The sequence below is a fragment of the Clupea harengus genome, chromosome 9 (genome assembly GCF_900700415.2).
Source record: "Clupea harengus chromosome 9, Ch_v2.0.2, whole genome shotgun sequence".
Lineage (NCBI taxonomy): Eukaryota > Metazoa > Chordata > Actinopteri > Clupeiformes > Clupeidae > Clupea > Clupea harengus.
In genome coordinates this window covers 16,475,934-16,499,120 of record NC_045160.1, presented here as the reverse complement: position 1 = coordinate 16,499,120, position 23,187 = coordinate 16,475,934, and the positions used below count along the sequence as shown (strand labels likewise).

General features: G+C 43.6%; 1 protein-coding gene across 3 annotated transcripts in view; it reads right to left on the bottom strand.

Moving 5' to 3' along the window:
- The window catches only part of hnf1ba (HNF1 homeobox Ba), an 18,240-nt gene extending 11,594 nt beyond the window's left edge, over positions 1-6,646 (bottom strand). Inside the window, exons 1-4 of one of the 3 annotated variants that reach the window (XM_012824057.3) lie at positions 6,007-6,646; positions 3,665-3,864; positions 2,846-3,113; positions 2,279-2,508 (exon numbers count right to left, since the gene is read on the bottom strand). In XM_012824057.3, the coding sequence (XP_012679511.1) occupies positions 2,279-2,508; positions 2,846-3,113; positions 3,665-3,864; positions 6,007-6,377 (1,069 nt within the window). In that variant the 5' untranslated portion in view covers positions 6,378-6,646. The remainder of the gene's footprint in view (positions 1-2,278; positions 2,509-2,845; positions 3,114-3,664; positions 3,865-6,006) is intronic. The other 2 variants (XM_031573654.2, XM_012824056.3) reach the window with 2 other exon arrangements.
- Between the last annotated feature and the right edge of the window lie 16,541 nt (positions 6,647-23,187).

Genomic DNA, 23,187 nt, shown 5'->3' with positions numbered 1-23,187 from the left:
TCAAACTCAAACAAAAAGAACATGGCAATCAGTCAGACCAACGAGTCAGTGACATCTCCATCTACAACAGACACTGTTTGTCCACAATGGGTTCCCATAGTTCCTCCAGATCGGCTTTCAACACTGCACACATAGACGAACACACTCTCAAACTCATGTGCACAATCAGCAGGTTTACTCTGGGTAAACTGATTATCTTTTCTTTGTTTCTTTGATTGCTCATGGGTCTATACTCGGAGAAAAAGACCACTTAAAGCTCATTGAGGGTGTCAGAGGATAATTGCTGTTGACAGTGCAATGGGTGAGCAGGTACAAGCGTCATAAAAAAGGGGCACTTGCCAGTCTGTGAGATCAGAGGACTTTTCTGTTTGACTTTGCTTTCCTGATGGGACCAAAACACAAACAGGCACAGACTAGGATCATGGTCACACAGACACACACCCACACGCAGACACAGACGCATACACACACACACACATAAACAAATAAATGCCCACCAATGACCTTCCAACATTTTCCCTTATCGCCGTCCACTGGCCCGATCAATAAAACCTGTTGGTGAGAGGCTCTCTCTGCACTGACCCTGGGATGACCTCTTCCTCACAGAGCCTCAGTCAGACTCTCTCTCTCTCTCTCTGATTCTTTCTCTCTCAGCAACAGTGGCAATACCCCATCAGTCCTGTCTGCCCAGAAAAGCCCCACCACACTGGGCTGACGGCCCCTGCTGTTGCAGCCTGTGCTCCTCCAGGCTTGCCTAGGCCTGGCCTATTACACTAAAGGGAGGGTGGGGGTGGGGGTGCGGAGTTTAAATTGAACTCATCCTCAACACCAAAACCCTAACCACACCTCCTCTCCTTTCCAAAGGGGCCAGCGGAGTTAAATGAACCTAGCCTACAGTCATTGCAGTCCCGTCATGTACCTCTGACAATGAGGTTCCCTGCCGAGCCAGGGCAAAGAGACAGAGAGGAGAGAACAGGGGGGGGGGGTAGAAGGCAGAACACCCCAGACCCCCCCTCTTAACCCACCCAAAGTTGTATCAAAGGGCTGGGAGATGTAGTAGCCAGGGGATTTTAATTGTCAATTAAGCACGCATAATAGCGGCCGTTGGCCTGGCAACGCAAGGCGGTGGCCTGCTGAGCCATTATTGTGGCGGCCCAGTGGCCGACACGCAAAAACAGCTGAGAACGCCTGAGAGATGACGGCAGGACGCCTTGCGAGCTGAGAGACACATGACCTGGGACATGGTCATCCTTGCTTGAGACAGCACAGGAACCGTCCCCTTCTAACCTACAAATATCCCCCCTACAACATCTAAAAAATGTCACCCTTCCATCTACACCTACCCTGAGTCCCACTACAAACTTTCTCTTTCTCCTTCTGTCTCTCTTCATCTTGTCTTTTCTGTCTATCCCTTTAACCTGAGGTAATTGACTGGTCAGGTATGTTGTAAGTAGATTGTAAATAGAGATGTAAGATTGTTCGAAAATCCTTTCCCATAGACGTCGATTAAACACTGTTCGAAACCTAGCTAGATTGACAACTTTTACATTATTTACACAATTGACACAATTTAACATTATCAAACAAAAACTGATAGTGGTTGTTACAGAATTAGCACTGGGCTTGTCTCTGACCCAGAAGTGACCCTGGTTTGGAACAGGGAAGCCTCTTGCTCCTGCAAGCCTGCTGACTAAGGAGAAGAGATTGCAGGTACAATGTAGATTGTTCTCAGTGTGTTCTCAAAGATCAGAATAACAATGGCATTTACTCAGCTCACTCACTCTTATTGATTACCTCTCCCTTCACTTCTCTCCTCTCTCTTTTTTGCTCTCCCTCTCTCTCTCTCGGTCTCACTCACTCTCTCTCTCTGCCCCCCCCCCCCTCCCCCTGCTGTCAATGATCTCATCAGCTCTGCTTTTCCATTTCTACTGCCTTATTGTGGAAATAGCCATGATCAGAACCAATCTCTGATCACTGATTTAATCCCTGTCAACGAATGTGTCAACGAGAGGACTTGATCTTTGCAACGAGGCAGGCGCCTATCATGTATATGTTATCACATGCAAACCTGGAATGAGGTCAAATGCAACCAGCAGGAATGAATGACAGTGTCTATATGCACATGAGAGAGAGAGTGAAAGAGAGTGTACGTGTGGTTGTAGGTTTGTGTGGGCAGGTAGAGAATAAGGGTGTGTGCGTCTGTGTCTGTGTGTGTGTGTGTGTGTGTCTGTGTCTGTGCGTGCGTATGTGTGCCTACATGTGTATGGGACAGACGTACTCTGCATCTTACTGGGTGGGGAGTTGCTGGCCTGCGGGTGGTGAGGAGAGCCATGTGACAGCAGGGTAGTGAGGCTGTGGGGCGGGTAGGAGTCCATGGCCAGCTTCTGGCGGAAGGCCTCCTCCTTGCGCCGGTTGGCGAACCAATTGTACACCCGCACCTCGGTCACCAGATTAGAGCCCAGACCCTGGGCTTTGGAAGGGGACACGCCCCGCTGTAAGCACTCCGCCCTGGGGGAAGACATTCAGTCAGGCCGGAATTACAACAGAAATCCTGCTGAATTTCTCAGAAATCCAGTGAATATGGATATATTGCATATAATGTCTGCTTGAAAAAGTCAAAAGTATTCTCTTATATCTAAAGCAGCTTTACAAGAATGCAGATATTGACTGGAGTGTATGAAGTCCATCTGCCAGGCATCTCAAGCAAAGATATTGTCATAGCTATCTATAACCAGCTGATATATATATATAATTATTTCAGGTTTTAAATAATCAAAAGCATAATCCTTCAGTGGAGGATAAGATTGACAGTTTTCTTCCATCTTTCCACTCTTCCTCCCCTCACCTGTTGCACTCCTCCACCAGTGCTTCTCGCTCCTCCTTGCTGGGGTTCTTCTGCCTATCGTAGGCCTGGTAAAGGATTTGTTGGGAAGCGGGCCCCCACTTAAAGCGGTTCCGCCGCAGTTTCTTGCAGGCGGGCTCACCGCCCGGGTCGTCGCTGGGTGGTGCCATGCCCTGACCGGACTGATTGAATTCTGGGAAAAAAAACAGCACCTGATCCTGACCGCCTTTGTCTGTCATACTGACAGAACCATGACATGCCTGGTTGAACTCTGCGAAAATAAGAGATGGTACATTTGATCCAGGCGATGTAATGTGGAGAAGCAGTGAAAACTTATCATGAATTTAACATGTCAAACATGAGTTTATTTCTGGGTAATTACACTGATTAGAGCTGCAACTTGCAATGTAATAAGTTGTATTAAATGATAAGATTTCCCAAGCAAACTAATTCAGAACCCCTTGTAAATTGAAACAATGCTACGGCAATCTTAATATTCCATACAAAAGCATTTTAGCTGATTGTATCATTGTATTATAATTATATTGTTGAACAAATTGATGAAAAAAAGAAATATACACGCATGACCATCATTTTCTAATTGTGGACCATAATTTTATTAGTTCATTATTTTAAGAATCTGGCATGATGACAAAAATAATTTACTTTTAACATGCAACTGCATTCACAGAAACCGCTCCCAGACGAGCTGCATGCGCTTCTAACAGTAGTGTCCTATCGACCCATTACATCCTCAAACAGTTTCTGACATTCTAGCCAGCAAGCAAAGAAGCAGAGAAACCAATTAAAATATGAACTTACGTTGCAGAATTTCCCGCTGTTTCCTGACGTACCAGGTGTAGAGCGCCGCTCGTTTCTGTGTTTTCATGGGCGTGCCTTTGTTAAGGTGTTGCGAGAGGTGCGACTGGTTGAGCCCGGTAACGTCCACCACCTCGCGCTGTGGGATGTTGTGCTGCTGCATGTACCCTTTGATCATACGAGCTGCGCGCCACGGGTCCTCGCTGGAGAAACAACGGGGCCAAAACAACAGACAGGAAACATTACAGATTTGTAAATCCACACAGTAGTAATAGCCTAAAAAGTTGGGGGTTGGTGAATAATCCAAATATCCAACTTTTCCTGGGCATGCTTGGCATATTTCTCTGACCTTAGCTACGCACTATGACTGCAGACAGGTCAAAGCTACGACACTAGACAGTCATTTTCGTCTTTTTTCTCTGTAAAAATGAAGTTTCATTGCTGTTCATTTTGTAAGTGTCTTTGACTGAAAAGGCTCGTAAGTACGTCTACAGACAGCTGTTAAGTACCCTAATAAACGATCGTTAATCATTTCATTCAATAGGTTGTAAATACTTTCAAAGGTTAGCCTACGTGTTTGTCGGACAACTCAATTAGGGAAAGACCGGGCTCGAAAAAATATAATTTTTTTCAAGTCATGTATGTTTTAATCCGCAAAAAATCAAGTGATGATAAACAATATATTTCGTGTCGTGTTGTAACTAAGACTACTCAAATAAGCATTCTGTACCTGACTGTTTTGACCAACTCCACGGGGCCTCCTGGATCTCTTACTGAATTGCCATGCAGTACTAAAATGTATTCAGAGTTGAACTTTAACATTTAGTAGGCTCAAATTATATCTTCAAAGGAGCACCCTGGTTAAATGTATTTATCTAGGCCTATATTCCAATGGTTTGCATATATATCCGCTTTGGAATGCCCTGAAAGTGAACGATAATTGTACAACAACACATACAAAATAATGTATTTTAAGGTCAAATGTAGCCCATTACGAAGGCCTAATGTGAGGCAAATGTTCTGCTTATTTCAGTGTATACATTAAAGAGCCAGTGCGAGACGCAGAGATACATTGCGTCATATTGAACTAGGTTTACATGTAAAGATTGTTACTTACCTAAATCATTTCAGATGAAATAGCCCCGTAACCTTATTGCGAGTCTAACTGTAGGACATCTACGTCGACTGTTTGATTTAGAGAACGTCAACGTTTAAGCTTGTTGGTTTATAACTTTCGACAATGAATAACCAGATCTCCATTCATTCTAATCATACGCCACTGTGTATCTTTCAGTTGATGATTTATAGAATAAAATTAATAATAACTCTGCTCCACGTGGTTTAGTTTTGATTTTTGCACACAGCATGTTGACAGCAATCCTGCGATCATTGAAAATTATGAATACATTCTAAACACCGTGAATAAATGTGGCATCCTTAGTTAAAAAAACAGCATTTACATGGCTATTCTTCTTTCAGTAATCAGTGTAATTATTCTATTATCATTATTATAAATAGTTATTAACTAGGCTCAAACAGGCCTTACTGCTTTATAACTATTCTTAGTTATAGCTATTACAGTTCTGCTAACGTCCATTAATTTGCAATGGCCAACTTGTTATTAGGACTACCGTTTTCTTTAATATTCTCATGGTGAAGAACAAATTATCATAGATTCCTACTCTATCATATTTTCTGGATTTTTATATTTTTGGTATCTTAGATTGGTAGGTGTATTTCTATCGTGCCGCAAAAAGACCATACATGACAGTTTCGTAGTGATTTCAAGACATATGTGGACATGACGCATGCCTGGTTAATTATAAATACGTAGATCTTGTTCAGTTGATATTTCGCAAAGGTTAAATAATAATAAACGATGTAGATAATTAGTAGCCAGAATGAAGAAAGACACTGGCGCGTTGTTTAAATGATCTTAACATGATGTTCATAATTTAGACTACATTATGGGAGCCGGCCTAGGCCTCACATAGATTTTCAGATTTGATGGAAATTACCTGCTATGGACACCGGACAGGATTATTGTTTTACAGTCGTCTTGATCTAAAGCAAAATTTAGTAATTTTTTCTACTCATTTTCTATTCTTCTGATTAGGCCTACTTAGACTTCTGGAGAGAAGTGGAACTTAGAGTTGATAACGGACAACTCGGCGGAAGTCATTTAGGCCTACATAGACAGACATTTTTTTCATACTGTAAACATCTGATAATTTTATAGCTATCAAAAAGCCAAACATGATCCTTGTCATTTACAGGCCATATTTGAAAGTTGATATTTATCCTGTCAAAGAGGAACTTGACCATCTTTGGACTGTTGAACTCACGCTAGCATGCGGTCCACTTCTGCCCTCTGCTCCGCTGCCTCCTCTGTGTTTAGCGACTGGAGCTCTTTCAAAATCGGCGGTGTGTCGAAATCATCTCCGTCTTCAGAGCCCTCGTCCCCGGACAACTTTCCTTTCCCATGTCCGTTAGTTAACGTGTGAAACACTGGCTTGGAATCCGTGTCGCTCCCATTCATTTTAGAATTTGACGGTGACATCTGTAAGTTCTCCAGTTTTACTCCAAAGCCGTTCGGCGTGGGGTCCATGTCGTCCAGCGCTTGGATAAGCACATCTTTGGTTACTCCTGAATCCAACAGGGCGCTCAAGAGCTCCTGCTGCAAAGATGTCAACTTGGACACCATTTTTGCAAACATCAAAAAAGTTTTTAATGATGTCCACTATCTATTTAATATTATTATTTATATAGTCTATTTCAAGTGGATCTGAACATGAAGACGAACCAAACAAACCAAACGAAATGTAAAAAGTCTTTCCCTTTCTCTCTTCTCCGTGTTTATGTGAAATTCCTCACAAAGACACCTGCTTGACTCACTTCCCCGTTGGCCGGAGTGGTATGACTTGCCATGATGCTTTCGTAAGGAGGGCAATATAACGCATGCTAATGAGGGGGCAGGGAACAGCGGTCCTTCATGCAAATGGTGCAAAGCAGAGCGGACTGTGTTGACTGAGCTGAAGGTATATAGACCTTGTTTACACACTGCGCTCAGGCGCTTTTATTGGCCACCATTATCGGTCAAACTTAGTGAACTTTGGACCCAGTTGCCTACTTTCGTTAAATGGGCGGGATTAAGAAATATTATTATTATTATTATTATTATAGATTTTATTATTATTATTTCAAAAGAGATTTCTAAGTGTGGTCTGAAAGTCTGAATATTCAAAATGACATCATAGATCTTCTATTGATCACCAAACAACTTGATACGAGATCAATCTGGGTCACTTATGACAGTCATTAATGAGACACTGCTAGATTCCCATGTCTGACAATAGTTTTAATCAAAGGCATAATAGTCTGCTTTTGATCATTGTTTTTCTTTTCCATTCAGCTTTGCCACAGCAATGATGTGCTGCAACCGTGATGGATAAACTCCTCAAACAGCCTGTGAATAAACACTTGCGAGGCGGACAGACCATCGCTCTGATCCCGGCCAGTTCAAACGCTGCCGTGACAGAATAGAGCGCAAGGAGGTGGTCGGTGACCCCCGGTGCGCGCAAGCAGGTGCCTCTGCATTCTACAGCAACGCATAGAGGCTAACCTGGTGACCTTTACTTGACTTGAGAGGGCAAGTTGCATCTTTCGCTGTGGAGGAGAGGGACGCGGCTTGTAGCAAGGCTACACAATATAGCCTAGCCACACGAACTCTGGACAAAACATGATGTAGAACCGTTAATAAATCAAATACAAGGTGAATTTGTTACTAGTCTAAAATGTCATCTCAAATTTTTATATAATGACTGAATATAATTATATATCTTCCTAAAACTACAGGTAGACCTACCTCTAACGACTTTTGTTTTAAATAATGGCAAGTTTACAATGAATGTTTAATTTATCAATGCCCAATTTCACCTCAATTTATGTCTTAATGGATATTTAGAGGATAAACTTTCCGTTTGTTAGGAGTAGTCAGAATTCACATTAACCCCCTTTTCCGTGTTTGCTGTATGGAGCCTTCATGGGTGTTGTCACAACCTTTTACTGTCATGTAATCAATAGCACACTTATCACCGTTACTGTTGGATCGCCACCTTCCCTGTCAAAGTTTGCCAACACAGTCTGAGCGCGCCCTGGATGTACTTCGAGCCTGCGAGAACTGACATCGATCCAGATGATTGGGACAGTGGTAATACGCGTTTAGGAATTGTTGTCAACCAAAACGTCGCCGCAAGTGACAGCCCTGTCAGATAGTACTGTTTGTTCTTCTAGGGATAAAGGGCAATAAATTAATTTCGTTAAAATGGAGTTGAGGGTGTATAGTAATTTGCTATCAGTCGAAATTTCAGGCCCAGTCTTCAACAACTGGAGAGACAAATCTGGCTCTGGGTGCGGAGAACAGAGCAGATAACCCAGTGGGTCATTTCAAGGCCAGTTCTTTCACATAAGCTATACAGTGGGGTGCGTAAGGCCCGCACGCTGGAATCCGAGTGCAGCAAAACGTATTTTTTTTAATAACAAAACGTGTTTAAGATAGAGTTTGTAGAAAATGGTTGCTGAAAACTGGAAACGAGTTATAAAGAATTAAATACAAATCGAATAATGACTTTTAGGAGACTATTTTAATTGTCAGCGAGGCTATAGCTTAGTGAAATGCCTATGCGGCCCTTGGCCACGTCAGTTTGTGTGTTACCCTTAAGAACTTTAAATGTCAACCATTAACAACAAATAATAACAAAAGGCAAAAATTGTCTATCCAAAGCGCAAACCATCTGCCCTGTTGTGAAAGCGGTCGGGGCACCAGAGCGTGTAGTGGAACACGGACAAGGCGACGGGTTCTCACATGAATTAGACAGGATTGGGCAACCACAGGCCGGGATGTTGAGTAAGGGCACAGCATCATAGACACATGTTGGACATCTGAGGAAAAAGGCATCGATTTGGTAAGAGGCTCTCCTGCTGACCAAAACACCCAGACATTTATCATTTAAATTCTCGCTTTATACACATGTTTTCCTTACAAATACGCTGATAAATTAATAGTAATGAGCTGGAATATTATTATTTATATATATTCTGGGCATACTTCATAGATGAGGAACAAATAATGTCACATTTGGGCACATGCAAATGCCACTTTCCCTTCCTTTCAACAGCTGGGCCCTCCGCACACAAGCACACTGTTCTGCTCTAGCAAAGAGTCTGTTTTGGATTCTCCTCCTAATTTCAAAAACTTAAATACCTATGTTTAATATCTCACTGGTGACCACTGGGTCGATATCTGAGAGATATCCTCGTCAAGCATTTATTATCTTACTCTTCGTGGATCACTGAGCTGTTGTTGATGAAGTTGGACGGCGCAGGAACAGGTGTACTCATGATTGACAGGATGAATTTCTTTCACATATTCAGAAATTAGTCTAAATGGATTTAAAGACAGCTAAGTCAACTACAAAAAAAATGAACGAACAAACTTTGCTTATTGAACCCCCCCCCCCCCTTTCCTGAAAGTTGGAAAATGCGCACCTTGCCCGAAAGCTAGATCTGTCCGGTTTAGTTCTGTTGTCTCTTCCCAGCACTAATGGGAAGGTAATGAGTCCAGAGGTTTGGGGGAAACTGAGCATGGCCAGTGACCCACACATTTCTTGTCAGCCATTTGCTTCTTCTGTTACCTCCCTCAACCTCAGCTGTCTAGTGAGTAGACACACACAAATGCACGCATGCACACACACACACACACACACACACACACACACACACACACACACACACACACACACACACACACACACACACATAGTCACACGCACACACATACATATATATACATGAAAACACACGCACCACACACACACACGCACACACACACACACTAGGTTGGGGCAGAGTGCAGATCATTTGGAAAGTTTTGGGCAGGAAAGGGCACGGCGTGTGCGTGAGCCTGAGCCGGTGGTGACCATGTTCCGTTCCACATGCTGATCTGGACCTTACCCTCCACTCTCCCACTCTCCTCCGGCACCCACTACCTTTGGACTCCATCTCGCCCATGGCCTATCTCATTCATTCCTTTTTCTCGCTTTTTATCAGACAAAACTAAGAGAGATTCATCATTTGATCTTCTTTCTTGATGCTAAGTCATGGAAAACAATTGATTTTTTGCCTACTCCAAGGGTTTTGTTTCAGTAATGAACATTATACAGTATGCTATGCCTGATAGTTGGTCATACCTAACACTTACTAGCATTCCAATCATGTAGCCTGTGTCTTCCAGCTCATGTCTCATGTGGCTCATGTGGCAGAGACAACAAAAAGTGAAATAGGCAAACAGTAAATCAAGTGTTTATGCACGTATTAAAGACAAAAGTGTGTGGTGTTTGTTTCCCTTTATAGTTATCTTCATGTCAGCGTACACAGCAGCTCGTCTTCCCCAGTGAGAACAATATTATTTATGGAGAACACTGTGAGAAGCTGAATTCGAAGGATTTCAAATTCCCTCCTTTCCCCTTCAGTTGAATGTAATTGAAAACACATGGTAATGAGTGTGTAATTAGCTTTATTCAGGGTGTCTGTGTTATGATGGGCATGGAGGTTATGCTTTTCTAGAGAAACGAACAGAGCCCTCTGCCTGAGGGGTTTTGCCTGAAGTGATCAGAGATTTGAACAGGTAGTGATTGAATCACCACAGGTGTTAGTTAAAGGTGTTGATCTTCCACAGGGATATCATTTATTTGATGAGGGGAAGATTTTTTATCAAGTCCGCGATACTAATCCCATACACTTCTTGTCAAATTCAGTGAATTGCTTGTCATGGTCCTCTAGCTGAACTCAGTCCTGGCTCTGTAAATAGGAAACAAGCATAGTGGCTCGGACCAAGCCAGAAGCAACGCCAGCCAATCAATCAATGGTGCTTCAGGAGCACAGAAGGAATGGGTGCCATTTCACCGGCTATCGAGCTCAAATATCAACACATTTTTGTGAAACCGAAACCAAATTGCTGACTCTACCTTTAGGCCCAGTGCACATAAATCACACAATAGATGTTTAAGAAACTTAAGACTGAAATGTTCAATGCAGATAGTGCAAACCCAAATCCAACTCAGTGTTGCCAAACAATGGCCACGGTATCACGGTTGGGTGCAGTAAGATTCTCGCACCCAACCCTCAGATGAGAGCCAGAAAGGAAACTACTCATGGAAACCCAGTCAAGCACAGAGTCATTATATTTTCTGTCTTCCTGACTTCCTACAAGGAATGATCCAAGACGTCACGGACCAATGAGTGCTATAGGGCCCTGCCCTGTCGACAAACATGACCTGTAGTTGGTCCCGCCGTTGCCTGCTTAGAACAGGCTGGGACTGCCGGTACGTTAGCCCTGGAGGAGAGGTGGCAGGGAGACCGTGTTGGCTTGGTCAACATATGCCTGCGAGGGCGTGCGTTCCAGCGGATCTTTTGCTTGAACGAGGCCCAAGACTTAAAAGTCTCTGTCTTGTTTGCTTTCGCAAGCAAGAGGTGTGTGTGTGTGGCCAGAGATTTCATTTTCGTCTTTGTTTTTTCTTTTTCTTTTCTTTTCTTTTGTGGGGACTTGTCAGATCACAGGAGTGTCTAAAGCTGCATGGTCATCAATCAGGAAAACGTGCAGGGCAAACAGCAAATGACTCTCTCTCTTTCTCCATCTCTTATTTCCCTTCTTTCTTTCCCAACTTTCTTCTTTGCCTCTCTCTTTATCAGTCCTCTTTTTTATCTCTCTCTTTTACTCTCTCTATATATTTTCTTCCTTCTTCCTTCCATGTTCCTCCTATCTTACTTGGTGACTGAGTAAGCAACTGTTCCGTGAAGCTTACAGACAGCCTTTCCTAACCATCCAGAACCGTATGAGTGAATCCAGGTTTAAAAATGCCTGCAATCAGATCACGCCCTTAAAACAAATGGGCTATATATTCATGAAGCAAACCCTGAAGGAACACATAATGGAGAGTGGGATGGTCCTCGTTTGACAGGAAGTTGGGTGGTTGGGGGGTCAGTGTGGTCTGGAAGGGAGATGGACAAACCCTCTCTCTCATGAGGGCATCGTGACCCAGTGATGTAATGCTGGCCTCACCTGACCCTGAGAAACCTGCATCTGGTTGGGATGGGGAGGGAGTTAGGGGTGCATGGCTTTATTTCAACCCCCGGTCTCTTATTACATACTGATGTAAGACATCTACATTAATATCTATACCCTGACGGTATATCTATACAGGGTATACACAGTCTTGTCTACATGCTGGGTACATACATAAACAGGGTGTCTACACCCAAATATGCATCCTTGAGAGATGTACACACCTGCTGTCTCCTGAATCATGTAATTCAAAATCATGTAATGGACCCGGTGGAAACAACTTCAGACATACAATTTTAATTTGAAGGCTAAGCATTTGTTTTCTTTTTGTTTTTGTTTTTCAGCACAGTATATATATAATGAACATCAGACTCACACGCACACACACACACACACACACACAAACGTGTGCACGCATGAACGCTACACCATCATGCATACACATGCACATTCAAAACAAATATTGCTTTGACCACATTCAAAGTGGAACAAGTGGCTTGCTTATTTTTGTTTTCTACGAACCAGAGCTACTTGAAGCAGCAATAAGGAGTTCTGTATCAAATCTAGCAAGCTAGCTACCTAAAAGGCCTGCAAAAACCTTGCAAACACCAACAGCCCAGTTGACACCGATAGACGCGTGGGAAAGACACAGGTGTTTATCAGTCCTTCACATGATCATATGCTATCAAAATTAATTTGAGGATGGTTCGTGGTTTCCCTTTTCTACTATTGGCACAGTGAGCTGCTAGTGCTTATAAAAAGTGATGTAGCAGAAGAGACCAAGCAAACATTAGTGGAAATAGATGATAAATGATGATTATTGATACTGTAAAATGTGCTCTGCTCTTAAAACCAATGACTGTGGTTCAATGACACAGGTCAACATGACATAATGAATGATCAGGTGTGTGCGATGACAACATGACAGCGCCAAACCTTCAGGTGTCAGTGCTGGGGGAATTTAGACAATAAACCGTTGGACTCGGACACCATTCTCCCACCAACTGGTACTCATGAGACACAGACGCAGTCAGAGCTATTCCAAATCACGTTTGTCTTTTTCTAAATCAATCTTCCTGTTGACATAAATGGAGTTTCTTGTCGTAATATGATATTGGTATTCTTATTTTACAGTAATTATAGCTTGTCTCTTGCTGTCTCCTAGATAAAATGCATTGTTTAATTCTGTCTAGCTTCTGAATTTGTCTGGAACTTCCTGCTTAAGGGTACCCAGTAGGACCAAACAGAGCAGTGGGCTGGTTTTGACCAGACCATCTGACAGCTGGTTGTGGAGGCTAATGGAAGACTTGCAATGGAGGACAACTAATGACTCAGAGAAAATAAATGAGCCAAAAGATACTGGACACACACAAATACACACACACACGCATGCATACACGCTCAGGCACACAGACACACACACACACACACACACACACACACACACACGCATGCATGCACAACCTGTACACAGACAGCCTCTCAGACCCACTCCCATAGGCACAAACACACACACACACACACACACACACACACACACACACACACACACACACACACACACACACACACACACACACACACGCACACACACGCAATGTGAGGACAACTTGTGGGCCATTGGATCATGTGAATAACCTATGAAAGGACATGAAATTCACATCTGATTCTAAAAGTCCACTCTCTGAGGTATCTCAGCGCGCTATCTGGTCCTTCATCAGGTGAACCGCTTGGGAGCTCAGCACACAATCCGGCTGCTCCCTGAACTCCTTCCCAAAACTGACCATTCAACAGAACGCAAACTGCCAGCAGAAAAACGACCCAGGAATGAGGAAGGTCCCGCTGGCTGTGCCATCAGACAAAGGACATCCTTGATGTCCAGGTTAGCCATTAATGCCCCCATAGCACCGAGCTCTGCTGCCATTTGCATGCTGTTGCTTCTACTTTAAATGCTGCATGCAGCCATGAATGAGTCAGCCCATCTCCATTTTTTTGGTGATACTTGAATCACATTTGGATTCTTGGATGGGCGGATCACATTTCTCAAAAGCTTTGCTATGCTATGGCCCCAGCGTTTTTGTCATAGAGAGACCACCATTTTGAACACTATCTCTTCTGGTGGTTGGTGGAAACACACACAGCTTTAATAGGTCGGACAGAATGCCATTTCTTTGACCATCATGATATGGGCACGTCAGAAATCATCGAAGCGAAGCGTGCCTATGAAGTTCCACTGATACGAAGTACAAAAGGAAAACACATCTATTTTTAGAGTAGGTGGTGTTTCTTGACAGCGGTTCAGGTGAACTTCCTTGCTTAGACACATCTGATGTGTCAGACAAGAAACTTGCCTGTGACCTCTCCCCATTTCACCTACATTACATAACAACTTCCTTCATTTTATACATTCTGCCTCTCAGTGCAATCAATGACAAGAGACAAAGGGGGTGGTATTGTGAATGATACTGAAGAAATATATCAGCACACTGTAAAGTGAGTCTGTTTAAAAAGAGCAAAAAAAACAATGACAACTAAAACAAATAACATGTAAAATACATGCTAAATGGATGTAAATGTGCATTTTCATAGTGTTACAAACATACAAGCAAGTGTTCATATTGCCCTGTGGGCACTGGTGGTATCTGCCAAGACTGTAGCCAGGCAGGTTATAAAAACGCCTCACTACTGCCACCTAACGAAAGAAAAGAGAACAGAGATAAGGAGCATCATCACCAGACTGACGGGAAACTGGAATACAAATCTCAGAGAAGACAAAAATCACACATCTGCTCCGTGTTCAGATGTTCTCTCCTGGCTTGCTGTGGCCAGAGTAGGGAATGTAGTGGAGTACAAAACTGTGGTGGATCAAAATGTCACACAAACCATGACATCGCATTTACACTTTAGAAGAGCTCATAAAAAATCATCAGCAATCTAATGATGTATGCGTCATATGGTATTCAAACATTGCTTGAACTACCGAAGCCATAAATAGAAAGAGAAAGGCCCACCTATTATGATGGAAGTAAGTTAAAACATCGAATCAAATGATTAGAAGGTTAACTGAAGGCATTTAATGGGAAACTCTACGATCTATTTCTTCAATTAACCTATGCACTCTCTGTAAACATTCCAGGAGCCAGGCACTGAACATTTGACATACTGTGTGGTTTTTCCATAGAAGTCAACCTAATCTTTAAACTAAACTAAACTAAACTAAACACAAAGTTAGACTTAGTATTGTTCCATACTGCAAGGCTCTCACACAGGCATCACTGAGGGAAGATACACCCGAAGCTGAGCAGAATGTTAGAAATGTTTTTTTTTTTAAGACAGTGTAATTTCCTCTCGGGTAGGATTTGCATAAGGCAATTAGAAGCAGCTATTGAGGGGCAGGGTGGAGAGAGGAGTGGAGGCTCGCTCGCTCTCCCAGAACTGATTCCCATGCAGGTAGATGTGCCTAGGAGCAGGATGATACTCCCCATCCTCAAGCACTATTAGACACACACAAACACACACACACACACACACACACACACACACACACACACACACATACACGCATGCACGCACACACACACACACACACACACACACACACACACACACACACACACACCACACACACACACACACGTGTATGTGTGTCTATGTCTCTGTGTGTGTTGATGCATTTCAGTGAACACACATACACACATTTGCACATACACAACTAATCTTGTGCTCTGACTCAGTGAACTGTACTATAAAAGGATCTCTCTCTCTCTATTTCCCTCTCCTTCTCATACACACACAAACACACACACACACACACACACACACACACACACACACACACACACACACACACTCCACTGACTACACTTTCTGAATCGCTGAGCTGTACTGCACCATGGATCATCCCCACCATTAACAACCCGCAATGCTCTCGGCAATAATGAAGGCGGGGGGTCTTCTCTCAGAGGTCCTTGTGACTTCACCAGACCCCCCGCCCCCCTTACCCCCCTACGCTCACCTCCTGCCCAGTCCATGCTCTCCCAATCCACCCCCCTCACCCCACAAACCCGACCCTCCCAGTGCCACCTCCCTGAACATTTCCCTTTCTCTGCTCTCCTCTCAATTAAAAATTCCACAGGCAATTACCTGCTTGGTTTCCTCCGCGAATGAAGGTGCTCCCTCATCAATGCAGAAGCACGCACACAGGCCATTAGTGGCCCAGAGCAGTGGAATGTTCTTATGGGGAAAGGCGAAGGCGCAAAGAGCAAACACAGGCCACAACACAGCAAGTGCCCATTACAATGGAAGAAGAAAATAGAAAAGAAAACATGCTACTGCAATAGCAACATTCCTCTGTGCCAAGGGAGCTACTTGAATACAATTTAGGGAATTATAGATTTTTTATTAAATCTATTTAGAATAAAACAAATTTAGGAAAAAGGAAACCATAATAATGAATCTTATTTGTTGTAAGTGAATAACATGAGTAGATATACAAACATTAAACAATAATGAATAAAACATAAAAAAATCACACTTGATACCCAAATGGTAGCATAATATCAAGTATAGTCTCATTGCTTCAGTATGCAAGAGCAAATATTAAGTGGTAAGTATGTCAGGATATTGAGGATAGCAATGATAGATATTGACAAGCTCCCTTCACACTTTCTATGTGCACCGTACGCAGGTCTTGGATCTAAAACAATGGTAGATTTCCCACATATGATAGACATCTGTGTGGTGTTGTGTTCATGGCACTGTGAAAAGTCAACTTATGTATTCAGGAAGCATGACTTCATCTGGTCTGGATATCTTTTATCAGATATCGGCTCTGCTCAAAGGACACAGAGCAGCTTTCAGTGTCTTTCCAGTATTTCTGCTTCATTTTGTTACATGAAATGATGGTAAAGACACAGACAATAATCTTCCATAAAACATTCACAATTACACTTCAACTTCTCTCTGTCTTTTGAACATAATTCCACACAAATACAAACAGAGGTGTTTCTAAGATATTTCAGCGGCAAAGAACACTGGTGAAGTTGGCTTTCTATTGGAGCTGTGACATCGGTGAATGATAAATAATCTCTGTGATAAATATAAAAACAAGGCATACTCATAATTACATCACCACACTTACAACAGCCTAACCCCAAAACTGACCCAGCAGGCAAAAGTCAAATGTAAGAACAAACCATACCACATTAAATCTCTACAAACATGGCTATCACTTATCTCCAACTTTTTAGGTGCCTTTTTATTAAGGCTGTAAAACTAGAACCATAAGCCAAGTATGTGACAGTAGCAGTGGTGACCTTAAACGTCAACAATCTCTTTTTTTTAAGCCCGCAATTTATATCTGAGGTCTGACATTGGCAGTAGCGGGTTATCTGTGCTAGACTCAGGAGTTTTTTATATTTTTATGTCTCTTTTTATATATTTATTTTGTACACATCTTGGCAGATGTTAATGAGTAACAGGCATGGCGAGTGATCAGCGCATTTCCTTCTCTGGACCTCCCATTAGTCAGTGGTGTTGTGGGCCCTCGCTCGTCAGGTGCCAGAGACGGGAGGCTGAATGGGGCCTTTGTTAGCAAACTGTAGCCACACACGTCACTCACAAACGTTATGTTGGCAAATTTTTTTTTTGCCACCGAATGGCTACGGAAAAACTATAGTTAGTACATTATTGCTACGGAATTGGATTCCGTACCAATAATTTGAATATTATTGGTTCGGAATGTTTTTTTCCGTACCAACAGTACTGTTCCATTCCGTAGCATAATGGAGCATGGTGTTTGTCGGTGGAAAGCATCAGAAGAACTGTTGCCTCCCCTGCTGTGGTGCATCCTGGTGTAGCACTCAGTCGACGTGGGGACAATAGGGCCCTGCTCAGCACGGGCATCTCCAGTCGCTAGCACACCGTCTGGGCCACACCTCACAGGGCCCAGTGGCCCCCTGTTGGCACACCTCCATGAAGCGACTTGGTCAGGGTAAGCCGTATTTTTAGTCAGTCATTTTGTGGCTAAATTGATTAAAAGTTACTGACCATAATACATTAATTAAAGCGCTTATACAAAGACAACCTGCTTTGACAGGGAATTCGAAGCTGGTTTGAAAGGCATCATAGCTAACCACTGTGCCACCAATACACAATAGGGGGTGTGGACTATAAATTAACTATTGACACGGATCCGTAGCAATAGTGCTAATCTTATCGCCACGGAATTCTGTACCAAGAGTCACTTTGTTATTTTTAATTTTTTACTGTAGAGGGATTTATTTATTGATTTCATACTAGTTGCATTTTCTTCCTACATGAGAGCATGTGCACAGTAGCACACATGTACGCATGCAGAAACACTAACACACACACTCACACACACAACCAAATACAATGTATGACAAAAAACAAAACAAAATCATGTTTTTATAAACGATCAAGTTCTTATAAAACAAGGCTTTTGAAAATCGCTCATCACAGACTGAAGACAAGATATATACCCAGGTTCGATCTGTGCCTGCTAATGATATTTTCAACTTGAACACACACCTGGCCCGTCGCCATGTAATGTTAAAGCCAAAGTTATCTATTATCACATGAGTAAAGAGAAAAGCTTCACACTCAATCAACCATGGCGTCTGTCCTGTGCTGTCCATGACAGCTTTAAGCGCCTGTGGCCTTCTTCCACTGACCGGATGTCACTGCCTGTGTGGTCACACGTCTTGCATCAAAACCTCATCATTTAGTCATTTAAACTATTTTATCACGGGTTTGCTGACCTGAACAGCGAAGGCACATAGTTACATGAGTTCCCAGGCTTTGGATAAAAGCAAGCAAACTGTGGCAAAAATCGGACCAACTGTGGTAAAGAAGCAGAGTAGAAAAGATGAGTGTGCGTGACACGTGGAACTATGTGTGGAGAAAAGAAATGGATACAGAAAACCTGTAATTAGTATGTGACAAATATATATATAAAAAAACTGGATAATAAAAGATTATATAATGCTAACACATACTCAGGGCCAAATATGTCACCCTGACATGGCGTGGACCTGCCAGAACCGTGCCAGATCACGACCAGATAGACTCCATCACCAACTGCTATCTGGAATGAGACCGAACACTTGGGTTAAGTGTTGTAAAGTGTGAAGTATTCTGCTGGTCCTGGTCCAACTATAGGCCATTACTGAGTTAATAATTGTATCTCTTCACGTATGACTCAAGTCACTGTCATAGGAAAGTGTTGAGGATTAATGATTTAACACAATACAGCTAAACAAAACAAACCGCTGTTTTCATTGGAAAAACAAAAAATACGGGAGATGGAGTTATGGACATAATGTTTTACCCATACTATGATACAAAAGTAAGACCTTTCTTGTCTTTTTTGTACTGATGATTTTCAATGACCTCCAGATAACTTTATGACAAATCGAACACTGATGACCCCAGGATCAGCGGACATACCCTCGCTGCCAACATAAAGCAAAATAACACATCTGAGCTGCTCACTTGGGTCCTCAGACCTCCTACCAGAACTGGACAAGCCAAAAACGGGTGACTCACTTGGTTGAAGGTGTGTGTGTGTGTGTGCGTGCGTGTGTGTGTTTGGGTGTGTGTGCGCCTGTGTTTCTGTGTGTGTGTGCGCGTGCGTGTGTGTGTGGGCATGTGTTTGTCTGTGTGTGTGTGTGTGTGTGTGTGTGTGTGTGTGTTGGTATCTATGGAGATGCCCTCATCACGCTTTTCTCTGACAGCCCCCCTCAACCTCCTCCACCCCACCACGGGTAGGTGGACTCTGCCTGTTGGCCTCTCTGGGGGCAGAACTGTCTCCACGCTCCTCTGCCTTTCCTGTAAATGAATGCATCTGCACATCTCCAAATCTGCCCCACCACATTAACCTCCACCCACGGGAGGCATCCTGATGGAACGAACAGGGAGAGAGAGAGAGAGAGAGGGAGAGAGAGAGAGAGATAGAGAGAGAGAGATAGAGAAAGAGAGATCGATAATGAGAGGGATCGATAGAGACAAAGAAAATAATAGAGTTAGGGAACCAACGATAGAGGAAAGTGAGAGAGAATGATAGACTTGTGAAGTTGGAGATAGAATTGAGGAAAAAGGGAATAAACTAAGAAAGAAAGAAAGAAGGAAGGATCAAATCTATATATGTGAGGAGCAATCCCATCAAATTGACCTTCCATCTTAACCCCCACTACATCTTTCCATCTACATGTCAACACATGTCATCACTCATTCCTGTACCCACCTCTGGACCATTTAACACTGAGAGCACCACTTCCACATACACATACACCCCACTCAAGCAGCACTCTTCAACCCCCACACGCAACTTCCTTGCAGGCCATGACCATCACCATCATCACTACGGGGAAAACAGAGCAGCCTGAGAGCTCTAGTGGCTGCTATGTAGAGGAACGAGAATCCAGGGCAGAGAGAGAGAGAGAGAGAGAGAGAGGGAGAGAGAGAGAGAGTGAAAGAGAGAGAGAACGAGAGAAAGAGAACGAGAGAGAGAGAGAACAAAAGAGAGAGAGAACGAGAGAGAGAGAGAGAGTAAAAGAGAGAGAGAGAGAGGGCTGAGGGGTTGTGAGGTCCTGAGAGTGAGAGAGTGAGTGCCACCAGACTAACCACACTGTGACCTCTCCTCAGACACCTCTGCCTCCCAAAAGTCCCTCCACCCTAACCCCCCCCCCCCGCTTCCAACCCCCGCGCTGTGTGCCCCGACCTCCCGCAAAGCCTCTAAAGTCAAACAGACCTTGAGGAGAGTCAGGGTTGTCAGGGGGAGTTGTGATAAACGAGAGAGACGAGAAGAGAAGACAAGAGAGGAGAGGAGATGGCTGGTGTTTATGACACCTTTTAAGCATCCAAAGCGTACTCACTCCTCTTATGGTTATCTATCACTCTCAAGGTTTTCAATGCTTCATCATTGCTCTATCACTTCTAAAGTGCTTTTTTCCCCGCTGGATACAAACCATTTTCTCACCTGTGGTAAAGAAAATGAATACTGCTGATGGAAACAAAACACATTTATTTGTATTTTATTTCTCTCCCATATCCATTCTACGTGAGAACCACAACCTTAAGGTATATCAGAGCAATACATGAAAATAAAAAAAATACACATTTCCTTGTCCCAGCCCACGCACCTGAGAAATGTCCCCTGTGGGCCCCTGTACTGTTGACATTTCCTGATACTTCAGAACAGGGACGTCAGTCATCCACGGTCCACTGGCCAACTTCCAGTGAATGGCACAGGTCAGCTTTAGGGGGCAAGCCGGTGACTGGGACATGGAGCTGGAGCGGTAAGCAGAGGCCAGAGGCGGTGGGGGTGCGGGTGCGGGTGCGGGTGCGGGTGCGGGTGTTTCACAATCAGCCGCTTGAACTCATAAAGGCTTGTGCTGTGCGGTGCTTTTTTATAGCTCAGTTGCCCAACAGCACATGCCGACACCACCGGGACATTGCCCAAGATAAGACTGAAGAAAATGAGAGGGGACAGAGAGAGGAGAGTGGTTACTTGCGCACATATAGACACATTAGCAACTGCACACACACACACACACACATTAACAAATACACAAATTAACAAATACATGTAAATAATCACAGACATATGCACTCACACACACTCTCTGTCATATGCATGCAGATGGCTACACCCCCCCCCCCACGCACACAATTTGTATTCCACTTTGCATTCACACACACACACACAAACACACACAAACTTAAACAAACATCACCATCCCCAAACAAAAATGGAAACACTGCCATGAAACCGTCTCACTCCACCTATCTCCAAAGCCTTGGCACCTGACTGACACTAGTCAACCCCAGCATCTCCACCTCTTCCACAGGTGTCTCTCCACACAGTCCCAATGAGACATGTGAGAGGCACAGAGGCACCGGGGGGTGGTTGGCCCGAATCAAAATCAAAGGCGTGCCGGGCCAAGCCGCCTCATGGGTCCTGCCGTCCACAGATTCTATAAATCACGTCTTTATGATAAGCTAATTGCCTTATCCTTGACAGCGGTGCTCAGAGAGGGCCGTAAAGCGGGAAGGAGTAAGTTACACGACGACAATGGCCCATAAAGCCTTCACTACTAAGATTGCGTTCGAAGGGGGTTGTGGAGGTGGCTGGCCTTCTAAAAGATGGAGATAGAGAGACAGAGAGAGAAAGAAACAGACATACAAACAGAAGGGGGGGGGGATAAATACACCATAAGAATCAGGTACATCTTGCCCACCCAATGTGATTCCACAGCACGACCCATAGTTATGGCCACGCGCCGACATCATTCACCTATAGTGCTGACTGACAGGAACGTGACATAGTGTGCCTGCCCACTTGAAAGGAGTACCAGGGCCACTGCACCGCTTCTGAAGTCATTGAAAGGGTATGGCATCTTGTGTTAGTGTGTGTGTGTGTGTGTGTGTGTGTCTGTGTGTGTGTGTGTGTGTGTGTGTGTGTGTGTGTGTGTGTGTGTGTGTGTGTGTGTGTGTGTGTGTGAGCAAGGGCAAAAGTCAAACATGGAGTAGTTATCAGGCAGGTTATGGCCTCATGAAAGCCAGACTCAGATACCTTTGGCCTGCTTCCCACTGACCTGTGTCTATGGGCTCCCATTGGGCCCAAACAGAGCCACAGCTCAGCGGCCAGCTTTAGTATTTTAACAGCTCTTTACTCCTGCTTTTATGCCTCTATTTTATGGCTCATACTGAGGTCATGCCATGATGACAACATGATGAGATAGATGAGAAAGCTGCGAAAAGGTGGGTTTCATGGTTTAATTAAAAGCGTACTCAATGATGTATATGAGATGTGCTCCCGTTTATTGATTTCAAACAGGTTGAGGTCCTTTAACCTCCAGGATCAGGACTTTTGAAGGTTTGTAATTGTCATATTAACATTCGTTTAGGTAAAGGTTACATGAATGACACTGAGCTATACTCTGCCTGTGTGTGTGTGTGTTTTCTTGTCTCCATGTGTGTATTTGTAGAGTGTGCCTAGTATGTGAAACTGTGCAGCATGATCGCTTCATAGACTTCCTGCAATGCACCGCGAAACAAAAAGCCCCATGGCTGATATTAGGCCATTTAGGAGAAGCCATTAGAACAAACTGCCCTCTCTCTCTCTCTCTCTCTCTCGCTCTCTCTCTCTCTGTGGTCCTCATGACATTTAAAAGCCAATCACTTTCTAGGGCACTCTGCAAGGGCAAAAGTATGAGTATTAACATATAAGTGGTACACGCACAAAGAGGAAGCTATATAATTGGTCCTATTCCTATGGAAAAATACAACAACAACAACAACAACAAAAAACAAAAACATTTGTTGACATGTGACACTCAGCTAGTTTAGTGATACAGTTGAGTGGACACCATACCTTGAT